Here is a 21,151-nt window from a genome sequence, read left to right as displayed (position 1 = left end):
TCCCCCCAATCTTTGATTATCGTAATATTTCAAAGAGTGTTCTTTTGGATGGAAATCAATTCTGATTATTAAAGAGAACCCCCAACCATGGTATTACGTTTTAAATTATGAGTTTGTGTTTCTCCAGGCCAATCACTAGTAAACTATAGTGCCTACTAGTATGGTTGTCATGTGACTCCTACACCATGTAGTCCTTAGAATTATGTAACATTTTCTAGACAGTGATTTACACACATATTGATTGTGTAATGTGTGTGATGTAAAGTGCTCTGACACCTTACAAACATTAATGCACAGGGCGCCACCAGCGCTAACGCTGGCCCTGCCCTTAAGGCCAGTCTGCCTCACCCATAGGTACCTCCATTGGCCTTCTTTCAACAGTAGTAGCTGCAACTCTCACCAAACTTCACAGTCTCTCTGCTTCATTCACAAGCACTTTTAACATGTGCTGCCTGCTGTGGGGCCACTGGAATTAATTATACAGCAAAGGAGGACAAATTGATGCCGCAGTGTTGACTAAATTATGCACTAAAAAAAAGGCTGCAGCGTAATGCAGTATATTTTCTGATATTTTATTACTTTGACATGTATACCCACACTAACCGTCTCTGGAAAGATTTTGCCTTATTAGTACCAATGTAACATACAAATGTAGCAGTGAGAAAGGTGACCAGTCAACCTTTGCAATAAGCCATCAACTCCGCAGCAACACAAGTCACATTTGTTATTAACTTTTGATACGTTTGAGCTACAAATAATTTATTAGTTTAAATGGTTAGATCATGCAGCAGATCTTGCATTATACGGCAAATGTGGCAGAGCCATAATTATATAGAAAACATTTGCAAACTAGGATATTTTGCGATTCATGTTTGAACTGCTGTTGTGGAAAAAGGGAGAAGTGCTGATAACAGAGACAAATGGCTTGTGCTTCCACATTTGGTCGTATTTAGGACATTCTGTGATTAGAAGCATATCCCGCTTTGTGAATGTATTTTAAAGTCAATAACTCATTATAACCTTAAATAATCATGTGAATCCATTGGTTGATTAAACTGGGCAGTGAAATGCCAAACAAATACTAAAAATTGGGATGTTTGCGCATTCTGGCCACACCTCTGGCTACGCCCACTGACCCAATCCATGCGTAATTCCTGCCCTCTGATTCTCCGCCCACAGTTCCCCTACTTTTTTCCCCCCACTTTGACCACTGCTACCATCATAGAATGCTGATAGCTCCAACACTACAGAGTCCTAATCCAGTGGTTCTTAACCCTTTGACTTCTGCAGACTCACACTGAATCACTACTGGTGGCCGGGGAACCCACACCAAATCAATTTCGACGATGTGAAACTCAAACAATACACTGAAGTACAGAAACAAGCATATATGAAACGACAACACAAAGAAAGCATTTCACTGAATTAATTCACAAAAAAATGTGAATATTGACATTTTAATGGAATGGTTGATGCGTTTAAAAATATAGTTTTATTTCTAAAAGAGGAAGCAATGTGCTAGTCTCTAGCATATCGATGTATCTATGTTTTGCTCCTAATGCATACCATCTTGTTGTGGGCACACACCAGTGCATACTTGATTCTATTTGCTGTACCTGCACTGCTCTTATGACTCAAGCTAAGGATACCAATTTAATTTGTAGATTCTAGTTTCAAATTTCTTTATAATTACAGAGCATTTTAAAGCTTTCAATTTTGCTTTTTTAGGTCTCGCCTGACCCAGCGCATGCGCTGGTCTGGCGAGACTTATTGAGTGGGCTCCAAAAAGTGCTACCAGGCCAGCCTAGAGCTACAGTGCATGTGCGCGGGCGCACGTGCCGCACTTTACCACGATTGCTTTCACTTTGGCGGCCGCACGGCCGCTTTGATGTTTGATCGTGATCGCTTTCACGGCCGCCCGGCCGCTTGCATAGCCAACAGGTCTCGCTTTTGGGACCTTATAAGTATTTAGGTATGCAACTGTTGCATGGCTAAACACTTATAAGGTCCCAAAGGCGAGACCTATTGGCTATGCCAATGCTTTTTATGTTTATGTACTGTATTACTCTTTAATAGTATTTCATTTTAGAAAGAGTCACGGATCTTCAGGAGTCCCTAGACCACAGGTTAAGAACTACTGTCCTGATCCACAGCTTCTGCATCTTTCTTTCCCATGCCTCTCTGGGATATGTGAATTGGAAAGAGAAAGAGAGAGGTAGAGGCTGTGAACAGGGCACCTAGGAGCTTTCTCTCCTCCCTCATCACAGTACCCTGGAGCCTCGGAAGCAGGGAGGATGTAGTTCTTTTCAGCTCCTGGTTCTCCCTGGCTCAGCAAAATGATGAAAAGCAGTTTGCTGAACTCAGGGACGAGCTGAACCCAGGCACAAATAGGTCCTGACTTCAACCTCCTTTCACAACTGTTGCTGTGTACGTTCACAAGGCACCACCGGGAACTCGGTCACGGCCCCAATATGACCCGTTTGGGCCAACTCCCACGCAGGCGCATTGGCGCCAACGTGGCATAACATCAGTCCCTGGGAGGTAGTATTGGAGGGCGTAGGGGGTGCCTGCGGAATGGAATCCGCCAGGCAGATGAGCCTCCTGCGCAAGGTCACTCCTTTAAAGGGGGACCTGGCAGGTACTTGGGAACAGTCATGATCTTGCACGTAGGCTCATCCGGGATACGCAGAAAACAAAGTGTACATATTCCAGTTTTAGGTTAGGTATGGCTATGTATTAGACTCATGTTAAGGTTATCCATCGAATATGTGTAAATATGTTTATTTGAAATGTTATTGAATATGTTTAGGTTTTCTGCGTATAAATTGTGATTTTTAAAAAAATTATGTTTTATTAATTTTAATAAAATACGGCCGGGGTTATATGGCCCCTAATCCAATTGTTGTGTTTGGTTGACTTATTATCGGTGCCTCGGGGGAAAGAGGAGGGGGTTGTAAACAGCCATCCTGGGATCCCGGTAGGGAAGGGAATGCTTGGGTGGTAACATTCAACCCATGGGAGGGGACTCAGAAATACCAGGCCATATCAACATTTAACAGCCATGGCCCTGTGCACAGCTGTAACTGCTGAACATTCACAGCAAGAGCGGCAAAAGAAAGATGATGTTTGTATATTGCTTTATAATATACTTTAAAATTAAACTCACATCTTCAACATTTGCAAACTCTTGAAGCTTAGCACAATGGAGGTCTGCACTGGCCCCCCTCAAGAGTTATCATAATATTTCCCAATTGTGGCTTATGCTATTGTTTTTAGGTCTTGACTTTTAGTTGTTGATAAGTAAATACATATTGTGAACAATACACATGCTAAATGCAGATTTTGGTTGAATCCATTGATTGTCAGTTGTTGACTTTTTTGTCAATTTCCTTCGCTTGCTTGTTATTTAAAGGCTTTTCATCCTTTCTTAGGTTTATTCCTCCCATGGAGCATAGCTTCTTCACCATCTTTTTGACTGGATGATTTCCCGGTGCCCCAAAGTTCACCCGTTGATTCCCCCTCCCGCCCCTTTCAGTTTTGTCTGTTTATTTTACTCTTTCACTCCCCCCACTGAACTCCTCTGTAGCTTCTCCCTCACTCTCACTGCCCATGCCTATGCCACTCTCCAAATCTTCCACAACTGCTCCCTCCTCACGTCTCGTTCTTTTTGTTTTTCTTTCTTTCTTTTTTGGTAGGGCCAGCACCTGTAATTTGCTGCGAGGCTCTTGCTTTCTAAAAAAAATGTTTTAGTGCATTTTATACTTCTCCAATATGAATGTTTGCAATCTAGAAAGGGTAAATTGAAACAAAAAAACAAATGGCTGCAGCGTCATGTTGGGTGCATAAGCGAAGCCAAAAGGTGAGATCTATTGGCTTTGCCACTGCTTGTTCATATAGTCAACGGCTGCCACTTTGTAAGCCAGAAGCACTGATGCCTTGTAAGGATTGTGTGGTAGAGTACACTCGTGTGGTTGCAAAGAATGTTGATATGATGTTACCTAGAAGCGTAGAGTTGGAGTTATGGATGAGGCCACAGATGTGTCACAGAGAACTAGACACAACATTTAAAGCAGCCAGTGTAAACAAACGCCTGTGGGATAGAAAACAATTATGTACATTTCCTCGGTGTTATGGAGGACTTGCTGGCAATGCAGGCATGTGACCAAGGGGAGGGTGAGTAAGGGTATGGGGGAAGCTTGGGAGTATGTGCTGTGTGTAAGGCCTAGCTACACATTTTATGCATCCTCACCATTGGGGTGTAACTTACGATTTAATGTAATAAAGAACTCAGATTCAAAAAGCATAAACTTTACATTGTAAATTCTCACCTAATGTGTCACAAGGTTCATTCTTCCAGGAGCATATATCAAGACCGGTGAGAAGGATAGCGTGGTCATGGCGGCTGCCATCTTTTCCCATGAGCCCTGACTGCCACTGGCAGAAGCTACTCAGAGTATGGTCGGCATGATGACTGATGACGAGCCCTGGCTGCAAACAAAAGAGAAGAACATCACCAGGACTTCATGGGCCTCACCACAGCCAATCAGCTTTTTTTTGCCTCAAGAAGGGCTATCAAAGTGTAATATATTGTAGAACAAAAAACAACAAGCACATGCTGTTCAGGCAGTGGAATGTGATTCATGGAAAAGGGTGTTCCTTTTAATTTTCCAGTCAGTCTTCAGGGGCGTTGCATGGGGGGTGAGGAGTGAAGGGGTGTTTGGGGTGCTGCAACTCCCTAAAAATGTATTCTGTTGTTAATAGTTGGGTACAGGTGCTTTCAGTCAGGTATGGTTACACGTCTTTCGGGTTTTCACCAGGGAGTTTTACATGCTAACACTACCAAAAAAACACACACACTTTAGTCCATGTTGTGAAGACCTTAAAAATGTTGATTAGTTTGAAAAATGTTGTGTTTTAAGTGCCCCTAACTGTATGCCCATCTCTCTCTTTCCACTGCCCAAAAGCCCCCCTCATGTCCTGCTTCCCATATATTGTGTTTTAACAAGATATCCCTGCTTGATCCTTGGGAAATCTGATGCTGACAGCACCCCCAATCTTACTGACCAAGCTACGCCCCTGTCAGCATTTTGAGTTTATCCAAAGCCAAGGAAAATCAATAAATGACATTATAGAGGGTCCCTCATCATTAAACACAACAACATGCTCACTACTTTAACAGTGAGCCCAAGTGGGAGACTTTGGCGCTCATTAGGAGTGTGTTGGAATCCCCGATTCTGTTACTGACAGGAGACACCACCAAAATCAGGAAATTCAAGAGATGCAGCAATATATCACTGCATTCGTTATCCCCCTGGGTAAAATTTCTGAGTCGGAAAATTGTTGAAAATGGGAAATTACCACAGGAAGTAAACGGGGCAGCAGCTATTCCTAAAACACCACTCATGATCCTAGTTGGAAAACCGCAGGATAAGCTCATACCTGAATTACCAATGCCTGCGGTATCAGTAACTGATGGGTGAGAGAATACCGATGGAGTCATCCCGCACCAGGTGTACTTAGAGCATCTGAAGTAGTGCGCAGTGCCGCGGTACATTCAAGCAATATCTTCATACTGCAGCCAGCTACCTGATATCCATCCAAGGAAAATTACATTAATTAAAGCCAGCGCAGGTGTTTGATCAATAGGTAGGTCCTCAAACTTCTTGCTGGGTGGAGGCATTTCAAAGAACATTTTATATTTGTAATGGAAAATAGTCAAATGTCAATACCATCGCACTGATCGTTCAACAGGTGAAATAAAACATTGACCTGGATGCACCGGAGAACGCATGACCACAGTCACCAGCTCTGCAGACTTCTTGCGGCATTGGTGAGAGCCTCTCTGCTTGGCAGTGTCCCCCACATCGAAGGAAAATCTCAATTGCCTTTACCTCCCATACAATTGGAAATCGGTTATTGAAGTTTCACTGTACAAAAAAATCTTCCCTCTTCCCTAGAAGTCTGAGACACGCTGCATTGATTCAGACAGACGTGTTTCTTCAAATAAATTGAACACTATTTAAAAAAGTAACGCCTTTTTCTCTTCACTCCTTTCTTCTCCAGATACATAAACTCATGAATACTAGACTGTATATATTGAGTAGGGCATTTTACCTCTCGGAAATTTTTTGAGATATGTGATAAGAGCGAATTTGAAAAACAGTGCAATTCAAACTTTGCAAAACGTTTATGAGGTTAGTACTTTAAAAGGTGCCTTCCTGTCCCCCGTCAATTCGCACAGAGGACCATCCTGAATAGCAGAGACAGGTTTGAGACGCGTTTGCACCTTAAGCATCTATGCTAAGAACAGCTGGGGCACTATGCCTGACTTTTGCAGGTACCACCGGTGAATCCATCATCTTGCTTTCCTTGGGACACTGGTTTTGTATCAAATCCAATATACCGGCCCAATTCCTCCTTGTATAATTTTTGCACACCTTTCTTTGTAGGCATCATTTTCACAGCAGTAGCTTACTTAAGATCCTGAAAAAATCACAACACTCTCTAGGTCATTGGTTGAAACATGTTGATCTGAGTTCAGTACGATTGGATCTAATGGTTTCTGTCGTACCTTTTGTTTTTAATCCTAGCACAAGGTAGCCAGAGCAAAAATGATGTGTTAAACACTGTAGCTAGTTTGAATCCACTTCGCAACCAGCACTGCACCCCCTCACAACACCCTGTTAGCTCACATTGGGGTTTAGTAACAACCCCTCTTACACAAAAAACATCCCTGAGCTCCTCCCTCACAGTGAGGGAGTTGAAGCCCACACCAAGACTAGGTTTCATGGTGCGGGGAGGATTCCCAATATTGAATCATGCCACCTCTGGTGGGTGAAGGAAACCGTCCTTTAAAGGGACGCCTTCTTCTTAGTCAGCCTTCTTTGTCCCTCTTTTTCTCTTGATAGACCCAAGGGCTCTTGTGTGTTTTGATTAGGACTTTAAAAACACATGAAAAAATACACATTTAAGAAACTTTGAATTAAAGCACATGTAGTAAAGTGTAATATTCTTCATGCCTGTAAGTGGTATTTGGTTGCTAACAATGTTCTTTCCCCCAGTAGCGGTTTTAACAGGGTATCTGGTTAGTGCTGCTGCCATCTGGGACATAGAATTGTGTTTCTAGGTACCTTCCCACTTGAGTAGGATTACTCAAATGAATAGGATTGCTCAAACTGGCAATTTTTAGTAGAATATTTCAAACATACAGGTCAGTGGTGAGGTACAGAACATGTGACTAATGATCAAGCAAGGTACTCGCAATAAATTTGGTATAAGTAGTCAGTGAGGAAAGGGCATGAGTCCAGTAGTGTAGTATGGTAGACAGGCATCAGATAAGCAGTAGCAGTGATCGTGACACCCTTTCTAGGAAACTAAGAAACAGGAACTGGTGACAAAAACATGTAAAACCCTAGATTTGGAGACATCCACCCGCTTCCAAGCCTAGGGGTCCATTACGATGGCGGGCGGACATTGTCCGCCCACCACCTTAATGGTACACGGGACAGACCGCCAGAGGTGCGGCGGTCCCTCCATGGCGATTAGGATGCCACCACCATGCTGGCGGTGGCATCTCGCATATATTGCATTGCGGCGGGCGGTGCAGTAAGAAGCACCCGCCACAATGCAATATATATGCATGTTGTGCATTGGCATGCACAACGTGACAGGCACTGCGCGGTGCCTGCCACCTTGTCCATGTCAATGTTGGGGGGGTACCATAGGTACCCCCAAGTGCAGGCCCCCATCCCCCCACTCCCCTGGGGGCCTGCAATGGGCCCCCGAAGTGAAAACCGCATGCCTTTCCATGGTGGAGTCTCCGCCATGGAAAGGCATTAAAAATGCCACATACTTAAATGGTGGCGGTGCCTGCAAGGCACCGCCACCATATTATGGGTCTTTTCTGCGGGGGGTAAAAGGCTGTCCGGTGGGGTGTGTTGGCGGGCGGATCGCCACCGCCGGTCGGGTGGTGGTGATCCGCCCCCAATGCTAATGGGCCCCCTAGTGTGTTACATGTTTTTGATGGTGGGGGGGGGGAGGTAGTTTTAGCAATGATGGGAAGGGTGCATATGAGAAAATAGGGTCTAGGGGATAGGTGCGAGAGACAGAGGGTGTCATGCATATGAATGCAGTCATTTTCAAATCTGCTGATGAGGCAAGGGGTGGGGGTGGGGGAGTGCGCCTCAGGGTGGTACCCCATACAGACCGGAGCAGCCAGGTGCCAGTAAAGAGTTTTTTGTACTGGGCCATACATTCAGGACATGCACGTATCAACTTTGATTAGAACCTCGAAAACCGCAAGCTTTGGGCTTGGTGGAAACAGTAAGGAGTACCGCGACCCAGCTAGCGGAGTTGACATTTCACACCAAGAAAAGAGAAGAGCTGATGCTGGACTGCTATTGTGTAATCAGGAAACAACTGGACTTGGCGATTGTCCACTTCCAGTGGACGAAGTTTCCCTGGGCCGCTCAAAGGATTTAGCTGCGTTCATTGAAGTGGAGGATCTTGGTGACCATCGGTCAAGGTGTCAGGCCAGGCTGAGGTTGGCTCATCGGGACTGTGTGAGCCCTCTCAATAGAGAAGGGGGTAAGTTTGTGTGGAAGCATGAAACTTTTGATCCAGGTCTCAAGCTTAGAGATTGGATTCTTACTCTCTGCACCCTCCAGGAGACCATCTAACCTGAAGTTTTACCTGAGGGCACAGCCCTCTGCATCCTCCATCCTGCCTTCCAGAATCAACACCCAATCCAGGAGGTATGTGAGGGTAGATTGTGCATCAGTCAGAGGAGATTGCAGGTCAGAGAGCACTATCTCTGTGCGGAAGACACGGTCAGGCCAGTTTGAAGTGGTCATCATGACACTGCATCTATTTTGGTTTCCACCGTGAAGAGGGTCCCTGATATAGCAGCCAGGATGAAGTCCAGCTTGTTAGTGTTATCCTTGGATCTAGTTGGGGAGGGAGATGGCAAGGGGGTTCTGCAGTTTAGGCACCCAAAAACATAGGGGCAATGCGGGTAGATGCCAATGCATGTCACTAGCCCATAGTTAAGTCCGAGATGCGGGGATCCATGTAGTGACACAGTGGTGCTGAATTGGGCAGCGCCTCCAGTATGTGGGTCTGCAAGCCCAGGCCTCACCTTGGAGGAGGGAGGAGAGTGATTGGGAGGCACCCGTAGCACAAGCAGCCCACCAAAACAGGTGCAGTGTGCCGTGGATGCCAGCACACTGCCTCAACGCAAAAAGGAGGTGCAGATTATTGACAACGTCTGCGGTACTGGAGGAAGGAGCCAGACGAGACGGACAAAGGCCACAGGGCCAGAGGCCCCAAGTTTCCCCTCACCACCAGAAGTTGTCCCCCATCTGATCAGAGGGGGAGAGGGCAGAACACTGATGTCGAATCAGCACAAGGATATCCAGAGGTGAAGCCAAAAGTCTGGCGAAGTCCCTCTGTGCAAGGTGCCATGTAGGCAGGATAAAGGGCCTTCGGTGGCGGATCTACTGGATTATAGTCCACCATCTAGAATCACATGGAATACCCCCTTTCCCATCTAACACTGATGATCACAAAACCTGGACACTAATGAACAGAGCAAGAAGACACACCATCACCCACTGCTTCTAAATCACTCTTCAGCAATTTCCAAGAACATTTCAGGTTGAGAATCAGTGAGGCAATTTATTCCAAGTGAAAGAAAGAAAAGCTGGGCTTGGAGACCCGGTAATCAGGTGTGAATGCAGAGCTTCAGTATAAGCACGTATGCTATAATCTTTTGCTTCAAAAACAGGAATCGTTTAGTGCATAGAACAGTTAAGGGAGACATTAGTAATAAGAGAGTTAGGACAAAGTTAGTCACACTTAGTCATAAAGGTTTTATTTTAAGTGTTAGTTGCAGAAATATTTCTATTTGAGTCAATTATGTCTCTTTATAGTAGACAATGTTCCATATTTGTCCCCAAATCTTCAATCAGGAGATTAAGACCTCAATTTTCCAAGGGTGACAGGGTAAGAGTATGTTGTACCCTGCACACAGAGACACTGGTAGCCTTGTAGTATTATTTCAAGTCTTCTTTATTGGTTCCAGTTCAGGGTAGTATCAATCTCAGTTCAGCCATGTATCAGCTCCTACATCTCCTACACCATCCCCACCAGGAGCAGCCTGCCTAGCTGCTCAGCCCATCTCCAACTGTCACCACTCATCCACACAGGCACCCAGGCATTCCACGCATCACAGTCACACCAACATTCCGCTACCATCTCTCACTCTGACTGAGCAGCTAGGAGGACCTAGGCTGATTACAATTAAATGTAATACTCAGGATATAACAGAGTACATTTGTCATACATGCGGCAAAGTCACCACCACAGAGAGGAAATTGATCACTGTATAAATATGATAGGGAAATATATTGATTAATCTAAAGTTCTTCAGCGGCTGAAATGTTAAGAGGTTAATACTTCACTACAATATAGCTGCTAATGATGAACATAACACCACCCAGCACGAGAGCCAATGAACAGTTTATACTCAGAAGGAACAACCTGCATTTTTACAGGACAAGAAGCACCTAAATGCTGGCTCTCTTCAAACATGAGTATGTCTGTATGAAGCTCAGTGTAGCCACTTTTCCCATCAATACTCCAAGATGACCTCAGAGAAACTGAAGATGCTCCAGGAGAAAGCTTAGAATTGAATTTAATAGGACCATAGATCCAGAGACCTTTCAGTTTCTTTATAGTGAGGGTAGGAAGCATAGTTCTTGAGTAAATATGTAAAAGCAGAGAGCATCTATAATGATACAAATACTCTGTTCTATAAACTCTCTTTACCAGGTTTGGAACAAATAGGATTATCTTGCCTATTTTTTGGTGTGCCTACTGCATGATAATGGCACGCAAGTGTTGCACAGACACACTTCATGCATGAATATAAGGCAAGGAGGAGGCAACATTCTTATCAAGGATGAGATATCTATTGAAGGAAAAGAGGGGAACAAGAAGAAAGAGAAAAATAAAGGAAAATACAATGAGCCATGCAGGGGCTAAGCAGGCAAAGACTAGGGAAAAAAATAAACTAAAAGAAATGTAGCAAGAAGTCTAACCTGGAGAGATTGTTGAAAATAAGGCAAACTAAAACAATAAGGCAATAAATATGAGAAGAAGGGCCAAAACATTCAAAATTGGACCTGGGAGTAATTTTAATTATGCTGGAGTAATCAGAGTATTTTTTAGCAATTCCATGACTTTCTTTGACATGGAGTTACCCATATTAGTGCAATTATGCCCACTTGTGTAAATAAAAGTGATTTTGAGGGAAAAATCCTACGGAAAGGGCACATTTAGCAAGTGTGAGTAGCTGCTCACGCTGCTGTTTATGTTCCGTTGCATTTTGTGCTATTTTCTTAGTGTGAAATACATCCTCGCATCCATTTTGGATGCGAAAGTGCATTGTGCACTAAGAAACTAGATCTACATGACAGGAGTAAATTGAAGGAAATCCTACCCCAAGTGTAAATTTAGCAAGTGGCTGTTCGCTCTGCTCTTCATGTTCTATTGCATTTTGCACTATTTCTTAGCACAAAATGCATCCTCCTGTCCATTCTGGACTCAAGGGAGCATTTTTGTGCTAAGAATATAGCACTAAATGTAGAATTACTCTTTCCATATAATTCAGTGTAATCTTGCTGAATGTTTGGGTGATTCCGTATAATTATGCAACACAGAATTATGCGACTCACGCTCACCCCTACGAAAAAGTACACATACATTCACCTTTTCTTCAGCTTCCTGCAATTTAGTGCAGTGTAGATGCATACAAGCCTTAGCCAATAGTTGGAAAACGCAGGAGATAACATCTTTGCATCTGGTTCAAGATATGTATTCTCAACCCTGTCTGCCATGGCTCTCAGTATAAATTTGAGTAATTTGTACCATGGGCGTCGATTATAATTTTTGGACCATTTGATTTGACTGGGTAATTCCCTCCAGTCGTAAATGTGGGCTCATTGAATTGTAAGAGCACAAGGGTGGAGGACCCTGATATATTAATTAATCAAGGCCAGCTATTTCGATTCAATACATGGGGCCCTCTGAATATATCTGGGACACATTCCAACCACAGACGTATATTGAATATGATGAAATGCCCTGATGCCCCACTGTGAACAATCTTTGAAAATTGATGTCATAATTGTGACCTTGGTTTAATGATATCCAACCTGCACCCATTACATCACAGTAACCACCCCTGACATGTGATTTTAGTAAATAAGAATGTAAGGTAAATGTGTGCATTATAGGCAGTTGTACATTTGAGCAATTGGTGAAAATGACAAGCTGATGTTGGAGGACCAAATATACATTAACAAAAATAAAAACATTTTTTTCAAAGCAAAACGTATGTTGTTTTCATTAAATGACTATTTTGTGGGGAAATTGCATGAAAATAAAAAGTGTGCATTTGATACCAAAATCTATGTGTTGGACCTTTCTGCAGGATCAACCCAGATTTTTGTCTTCCTTTGCTTAACCTGTTTTTGATAGCTTTTAGAACTCTGCACTTTACTCAGTGGTAAAGTGATTGTGCTCTCCTTTCTAAACATGTTAACAGAGGTAACTATGCACCTGATTGTTCCATTAAATTTACTTTAATTTAAAGTCCCTAGTAATACATGTACCCAGGGCCTGTAAATTAAATGCTATTGGTGTGTTGCAGCACTCATTGTTCCACCCACTAAAGGAGCACTGTCACACAAGTCTCAAGCCTGCCATTACAACATGTAGTGCAGTTATAAACTGCCATTTTGACCTGACAAAAGGCAAATTTTGCCAGGCATAAGCCTTCCTTCTTAATACCCATAAATCACCCCAGAGGTAGGGTCTAACAGTTCAAAGTGTAGGCTGCATGGTATTCAAAGGTAGGACATGTGTACTTATGTTTTACATGTTCTAAAATCGAAGAAAAACAAAAGTTGTGTTTTCACTACAGCAAAGCTAGCTCTCGCATAGACTAAAACTGGATTACCTTATATTTAATAAGAGATAACTTTAGTTTGGGAACAGCTAGAAAAATGCTTCTTCCATTCATTGGAATTGCAATCTAAAATCCTCTTTAATGGTAAAAGCCATATTTAAAATTACTATAATAAAAAATGTCACTTCTAGAAAGTTGGCAGTTGTCTTCCGACTCCAAATGTGCCTTTCTTCCAGTGCCCAGGGTCACATGACTGTTAATGGTTCTCCTATGGAGTAATGTGTATTTCTTCCAGATAGGGGACAAAAGGGCCTTGGATGTGGGGAAGGGTGTTCCTCTCCTGAGCTGGGTGGCTTGGTGGGTTCTACCCAGCCCTTCCTGAGCTTCAAAGGCTATTCAGAGGGCTCCCCTGATCCCCTTCCTGACTTCAGAAGATGCATGCCCTATCACTGGCAATGCAGTCCACATCTGGGTCTGCCTGTCCCATGTTCCCTTCAAAATATTGGAACCAATCTCTGCGATAAAAGAGGAACTGACCAGAACCAGTTTAGGGCTACACAAAGGGGCATGCCTCACACACATGCTGGCACTGGGTATAAAAATAAATGACACACTCAGAACAATCCTGGACCTGTGGAGACTCAGAAGACAGACTGTCCTGCTGTCTAAAGCCTGAAAGAAAACTGGACCTGTTTGCCTCCAACCCAGGACTGCAGAAGGGACTCCAAGGGTCAGTAGTCTAACCTTCTGCTTGAGCTACAGAGACACAAAAAGCTTCCAGAGGCCTTTCCCGCAACTGTCCATCTGACCAGTACCAACCAGACCTACCTGAACCCTGCTGCTGACGGAGTGAGTACTAACCCTCAAGAGGTGTCCCTCCAGGTCCTAGGCCCTTGGCTGGCGTTTGAGTGCTCTCCTCCAACCTCAAAACTGCAAACAATGGACTCCAGGAGAAAAGGCAGAGTTTCTGGGCTCTTTGTGTAAAAAAGAACCATCTCACCAGTGCTTAATTTAAGCCAGTGGCACTTATTTTTGGAGACTGGTGCCTATTTTTTGCCATCAGATATTTCCAGAGAGCAAGAGAGGGAAAATACACAAATTGGAAAGACAGTTGGTGAGAAAGAACAAAAAAAACTGTCAGAAAGGGAGAAAGCATGAACCTGCAAGGAGAGAGATAAAGGGGCAGGGAGTATCTAGTAGTGAATTTAAGAAGCATGAGGTGGATTTAAGGCTATGCAGTCATAGTATTTAGAACACAGACTTCTTATTGCACCGACTGCGGGCTTCTGAGCAGAGGTTCGGCACCGGCACTCATTCTTAAGCACTGTTGTCCATGGTCTTCTCGCAAACCGACATCACTCAAGTCAACATGGGACCCGCATCTACCTGTCTTCACAAACCTTCTGAATACAGACCCCAGATTTCACCACCCGGAGCTCTTTGTGTCATCAACAAATGTTCTGCGTTTCCCACCAATGTGAAGTTCCGCTTGTCAACCAGCTCTTCATGCCAACCATGACTGTACTGTCAATGCAAAGTTCCAGCCAATGCCTGAGACTTCAGCAACCTGCTTGTTTACGAGCCCCTCTCTGGATCCAGATGGCAGCCTGACTGTTGATGACCCTGCTGAGTTTTTTTGTGTGAAAACTGGACTAAGTAAAAAGGTAAACTTACCACTGAGATAAACCTGGTCCTTGTATTCGATCTGCACTCCATCACAGTCGGCTTAAACATTTGACTTTGACCAAGTCCAGTGCAACCAGATAACCGTGACAACTTTGTGCTTCTTGGAGCTGTATTTACTTAAAACTTTAAAAATTCATAACTCCTGTTTTACTTATTGGAATACGGTTGTTTGATTTGGGATTTTTCTTTTGTTGTGTTTTTACTTTATTACTGTTTGAGTGTTCCATAAATACTTTACACATTATGTACAAGGTAAGCCTGACTGCCTTTGTGCCAATCTACCATAGAGTTAAGCACAGATTAATGTAATGACGTTTGTGATTCACCCTGACAAGGATTTTGATTATTATTTGAGGTGGGTTCTCACCCGCTTAACTAATTATCAAATTTCTAATATTAGTGTTCCCTGATGGAATGCAGTACTTGTGTTTGTGCGATGTAACTCAGTGATTTGTGCAAAACCAAAAATCTGTTATAATCTGACATCAAAATCGATTTTGTTTCAAATTCTCTATGATTTGCTTCTATAGTTCCACAAGTTTGTTATTAGCCTCTTTGTTCATTTTGGATCTAATTTTGATAATAACACCCCTTAAGTGCCTCCCGCCTAATGAGATCAGAGGAGTCATTTTCATTACTTTCCCGTAAGAAGTCCATTATGGTAATGTTTGAGTAGCTCCTATTTGAAACTCCATTGAGTTTGTTTTGTATCCAGTGAAGAATCAGTTATTGATTGAGTGATGCACGAGTGATCAGAGGTCACTCTTGGTTCAGCTGCCGTTTGGTCAGTAATATTAAGATGCTATAGATCTGGCCAGTCTCCACTTGTGAAAGACAAACTTTGTGTGGATTACTGCGTTTAGTCAGAGAGGCACATTCTCTGTCACTAACGATCACTATTACACAGCTCTTTCAAAGTCACTTAAAAAGGTCACTGCAATGTTTCAGCCACCGATGCTCATGGCTAAGAATCTTGCTGCGCTCATTCCACCGCCATTTTGTTCTTTGGATCACTGCTCAAGCACCCTGGATCACTCTTCTAACACAAGCGTGCAAATACTAGTGTTTCAAGTGCAGTGACTGGGACCCTCCGTCAAGGATGTTGAAAGCAGGCTATATGCGACAATCTGTCTCAAAACCAATGTTAAGGTGATCAGACCTCATTTCAAACCCAGCACGGCCCCCATGAAGTTCACCAAGCTCTGTTGACGCCTAGTTGCACATTAAGGCATATCGGGTGTAGGGTGTGTACATCTGGGGTAGCAGACTGAACATGGGCTTACTGTACACAGTGGGAACATGCAGAGCCGCCATTTTAGTTTTTTTAAGAGCGGCTTTGTGCTGAATGATAATTGCTGAGAGTTATTGTAAACGGTTGTCGCTCAGGCACAGCATTTATATCTGCGGGTATACAATGATTAGTGACAGATAATCACAGTATATTGATGCACTGACAATCATCATTGCTTAGTGTCAGAGGTTACTTCACTCCGATCACAGATCGGCACATCAGCAAAACGGTATGGACCCAAAGAAGTTTGTCATGGTCTGAAGCATGCAGCATAGTGTAGAGATTTAGTTGTCATTTAGGTAAAGAGATTTAAAGCTGCATATATATGAAGGGTTATACTTGTAGTGTCCTGAGGAGTGGACACTAGGACCTGGGAGAGGGCGAGGGGCAGTACAGGTCACCGGACACCAGTTCCGGTCAGGGGGAGGCCAAGGAGAAGAGCACAGGAAGCGAGGAAGAAGATAGGATGCGCAGCATGCTGGATGCAGATAATACACAATAAAGAAATACGTGCTTACACTACGTGGTGGTGATCCTTGCAAGGAAGCGACGCAACAATACTTAAACCTCGTCAGAGGTGTTGCAGGTTATCAATCTCAGCGTGATGCATATGGTGCCACCATTGTAGATTTGCTCTGTGTATCGTACTCAAACATTTTCACTCAGGATTGGAGATATACAGGTATTCAAACCAGGTGAGCACACCCACGGGGCATCTCGCTTACTTGTTTGTGGGTAATGTGGGTATTGTGGATTCTTTCGTTGTTGTTCGCTGGTCAGTCGGTTTTCCGTTCTCAAAAAGTCAGCCGTGGGGTGCCATTATGGCCCATACAAGGCTACATGTGCAGTCTCTTATGAGGATGCTGGAGCTGGAGGCTTTCTGGCATGCATAAGGTTGTTATGCACCTAGTTCAATGGCATCTGACATATTATGGGCTATGCACTCAAAGTTTTTGTTGCCAAAACATTCCCCTGGAACGGAGCTGCGGACTCACACTGCCATCTTCCTCCACGTCCAAGCCACGCCCCTGATCCGAGTAAAGCCCAATCTTAATGTAGAAACCATTACCAGCATGTTGCCAACTTCAACTTCTGCCCTCTCCTCTTTTCTCCTCATCCTACTATGTCTAAAAGCCTGGACTACAATGAGTATCATTTGCTGCAGCAGCATGCACCTGTACCCACAGGAACTGTCCAACAACGAACAGCTTATATACCAGTGAAGATATGGTAGGAAGCCTGTCTTTTCTTCTTGCATTGTTGAGCTTCTGGCTTTTTGCCTGGGGGAATGTTGTGTAGGCTTCCTGATCCAGATTCCTATTCGGATCAATCATGTATCAAAGTGAAACCCTCTATACATGTGTGCATGCTTGTATGTGGTAGCATTGGTTACATGCTGCTTGCTGTTTCAAAAATGAAGATGCAAGTAACCAACGCTGTTTAAAGTCAAGGGAACAAGCAGGCCTTCAGTTGGTGCAGGTACCACCAGGGGTTTGTGGCTGAAATATGACCCTGCGCACACTCATTGACTTTTGCCTCCACTGACCTGCCATTTTCCTTCTTGTTTTTCTCCCATTGTTTTATTGACTTTTGTCTGCACTTAACTTCCTCGTTTCCCTCATTTTTCTTTCATTGAATTTTGCCTCCACTTAGGTGCCTTTCTGCCCTCGTTTTCCTTCCATTGACATTTGCCTTCATTTAACTGCCTTTTTCCTCCTTCCTTCTTTCCCCATACTCGAATTTTTCCCTCCCTCCTAACTGCTAACTTTGTTGCCATTTTCCCCACTTGCTCTTCCCCCAGATTCCCACCCTCTTGCGACCCTGCCCAGGAACCTACTTAATGCTATCCGTAGTGTGGCCACGCAGTGGACGCTCCACTGGCGTGCCAGAGGTGCGCCAAAGGCAACTCCGTCTGTGCCCCTTGGTGCCTGGACTGTGCCCAGGGCCAGGATCCCTGAATCCCTCCCACCTACAGCTACACCAGCACCAAAATAACAGCCCTGAAGCCCAGACCAAGCAGCTAAAACTGAAACCGCACATTCCCACGCTCAAAAGCAGGACCCTTCTCCTGTTGATACTGCTGGTTCCGCTGCAGCATCAGGCTGCTGTCCAAACAGCCCCTGCCCACATCCATTGACCCAGGAGGAATCCAGTGTTCTCCTGATCAACTCCAGCTCCCTCCACAAACATGTCTCCAAAATCTGAGATACCATTACCTCCCTTGCACCCAACACAATCTCACTGACTGAGACATTGTGCAACTTTGCCTCAGCACCAGGCGTCACCACTGTCATGCCAAGTGGATACAAGATCATACACCAGGACTGCGCCAACAAAAACGGAGATGGTATAGCCATCATTCACAAAGAATCCCTCCGCTTCACAACATCCACTGAGGACACCATCCCTATCATGGAACACCTCAACTTCCAACTCAGCTCAGACTCGAAAGCCACCATTATTGACACTCTGGCATTCAGACTGCCAGGACCATGATCCACCTTCTGCGAGGCCATCTCCAACTTTATTGCCCCCTTGCCATCAAATCCAGCAAACTTCATCTTCTTCGGGGATCTTACCTTCCACCTTGAGAACCCCAGTGACCTCATGGCCAACTTAATCGAGAGCATGAATAACCTTGGCCTCACACAACTAGCCACCGACTCCACACACATAGCCAAGCATACATTGCACCCCATCTTCACAACCAGCAACAGGATCAGATATAGCCACACCTCTGAAATAACCTGGTCCGACCACTTGATCGTCCACTTCTCCCTCACAGCTACCCCTGACACCCACGGCAGCCTGTTGGCACCGCCCACAAGAGCTGAAACAAGGTAACTGAGGACCTCTGGACTGACACCCTCAATGCATCCACCCCTGACACCACCTCCATCCTCGAGGTGGCTGTCAAGAACTTCAACCCATGGATCACAGAATGCGCCGACAGCGTCACCCCCTCAAACCTGTGAGACAGGGCAGACCCATCAAACATACCAGCTGGTTCACTCCATAACTCAAATCCTCCAAATGCACTTGCAAACGACTGGAAAGAATCTGGTGTGCCAGCAAAATTCCCAACGACCAAGCCAACTTCAAAAAGGCCTTATACCACTACCACCTGCTCCTGAAAAAAAGTCAAAAAGCAATCCCTGGCCATCTGCCTCGACGCAAGCTCCGAACACAGCAATCACTCCATCACTCCCTCCCATAAAACTCTGCGACACTCTGACAGACTTCTACAGCAAAATCTCCGCCACCTACGAACACTTCGACCCCCAACCTACTATCTCCAACTCCCACATTCTCTTCACCCTCACCGACTCCACACCCTCCCCAAGGATGTGCACAGCTTGGGGGGCCCTCACCACACAGACTACCACCACAATCATTAGATCTATCCACTCAGGTGCACCCAGGGACCCTTGTCCCCACCACATGTTCAACCTGGGGAACAACTCCATCAGCCGAGAACTCACCTAATCTTCAACACCTGCATCTCTGCTGCCTCCTTCCCGGCAGAATAGAAAGACCCTGAGATCAAACACCTGCTCAAAAAACCCTCTGCTTACCCTCAAGAACTGAAAAACTGCCAGTCTATCTCCCTCCTACCCTTCCTAGCTAAAGTCCTGGAAAAGCAATCGACTGCCACCTCACCAACCAGCTGCCTGGTCTCCGGCAGCACCCTCTACATACAGATCACCTTCCACCTTCTAAACAGAGTACAAACATTCCAGAACGCAGCAGCTAGGCTTATCCTTGACCTCCCGAGGCGTGCCCAAACTACCCCTCACCTCAGATCCCTCCAATGGCTCCATATACACAAGAGATGTCAGTCAAAAAGCTGACCTATATCTACAAAGCCCTTCACAACGTGAGACCAGCCTACCTCAATCCTAGGCTGAACTTCTCCCAACACACGAGACAACTGCGATCTGCCACCCTCGCTCACACTCCTCTGTACCTCTACAGCAGGATAGGTGGCCGCTTCTTCTCCTACCTGGCCGCCAAAACCTGGACCAGCCTCCCACTCCACCTCTGGACCTCCCCCACACTGCAAGAATTCAGAAACAGCCTTAAGACCTGACTGTTCGACTGACGACGTCCACCAGCAGAATATCCCCTCTCCCCCCCAGCACCTGGATACCGTCACGGCTGATAAGCAGCACTTTAAAAAATCCTGTTTGATTGATTGACAGGTAATGGCACAGAGAACCCATGCAGCTCTAACAGCATCCACACATCTTGCAATCCACTGAGAAATGTTGTCATGGCTAGCTCAGTTGGACTGGTGCTTTCCAAAGACTACTCAGGTTTTTGTTTTTAGCTAGAATTTATTCCTCACTTTTGTATTTGACTGTACACCTTCAAAGAAATGTGTTTTCTATAGTACAAAAGGTTCTCACTGTTCATTTCAAACACAATCAACTTTTCTCAATGGACGTAATCAATATAAACATAAGGAATTATTATATATATGTAATTAATTGCTTGCTGATAGTTAGACTAAACTGTTTTAAGTCACAAACTACAAGGAACAAAGCGCTATTAATACAATGTCTCACTTTCATTAAGGTCTCTGGTTAACATTATTCTATCAAGAGTTGTTAACGGAGTGTGATGTGGAGTGTATTTCATAGTTGAATTAAATAACTGCACACACAAAAACTTTTTGATTGAATGTTTGTCAAGTCAAGGGACCTTTCTCCTACTATTGTTTTTAATAGAGAATCAATATAAGGACAGGAAAGGCCAGATTTTAACAGATTGTTAGTGTTTTTGCCGCAGCATGGGCGGTCTCTGGAACATACCTGCTCTTCTTCCAGGAGTATGAGTCCAACAATCACAATGTTGATGTTGCCACCTATGGTCCCGTCTTTGAATAAGGCAGACACCTGAAATGAGAAACGCATATTTATTACCTTGGGTAAAATAAGGGCAGTGTTCCCAGGATAGCCGTCAAGATGGCTCCGTGAGTTCAACGCTCACTGCTGAAATATGTAGTTACCTGTAAGTCACTAGTTTGAATCATACATTTACCAACTAAGGGCCTGATTTACAGTTTGGTGGATGGGTTAATCCGTCACAAACGTAATGGATATTCTACCCATCGTATTGCAAGTGTCATAGGATATAATCCACTTGTAATAAGGAGAATGTGTTACTCCGTCACACTTGTGACGGAGTAACCCATCTGCCAA

General features: G+C 44.4%; 1 protein-coding gene across 1 annotated transcript in view; it reads right to left on the bottom strand.

The window, feature by feature from the left end:
* The window catches only part of ADAMTS16 (ADAM metallopeptidase with thrombospondin type 1 motif 16), a 637,963-nt gene that overhangs the window by 434,943 nt on the left and 181,869 nt on the right, over nucleotides 1-21,151 (bottom strand). Inside the window, exons 6-7 of the mRNA XM_085606087.1 lie at nucleotides 20,762-20,845; nucleotides 4,329-4,488 (exon numbers count right to left, since the gene is read on the bottom strand). Of these exons, the coding sequence (XP_085462213.1) occupies nucleotides 4,329-4,488; nucleotides 20,762-20,845 (244 nt within the window). The remainder of the gene's footprint in view (nucleotides 1-4,328; nucleotides 4,489-20,761; nucleotides 20,846-21,151) is intronic.

Source organism: Triturus cristatus, chromosome 5_1, assembly GCF_964204655.1.
Source record: "Triturus cristatus chromosome 5_1, aTriCri1.1, whole genome shotgun sequence".
In the NCBI taxonomy this organism is placed as follows: Eukaryota; Metazoa; Chordata; class Amphibia; order Caudata; family Salamandridae; genus Triturus; species Triturus cristatus.
The sequence above is the reverse complement of the archived record's forward strand: the minus strand, read 5'-3'. Positions and strand labels throughout refer to the sequence as shown.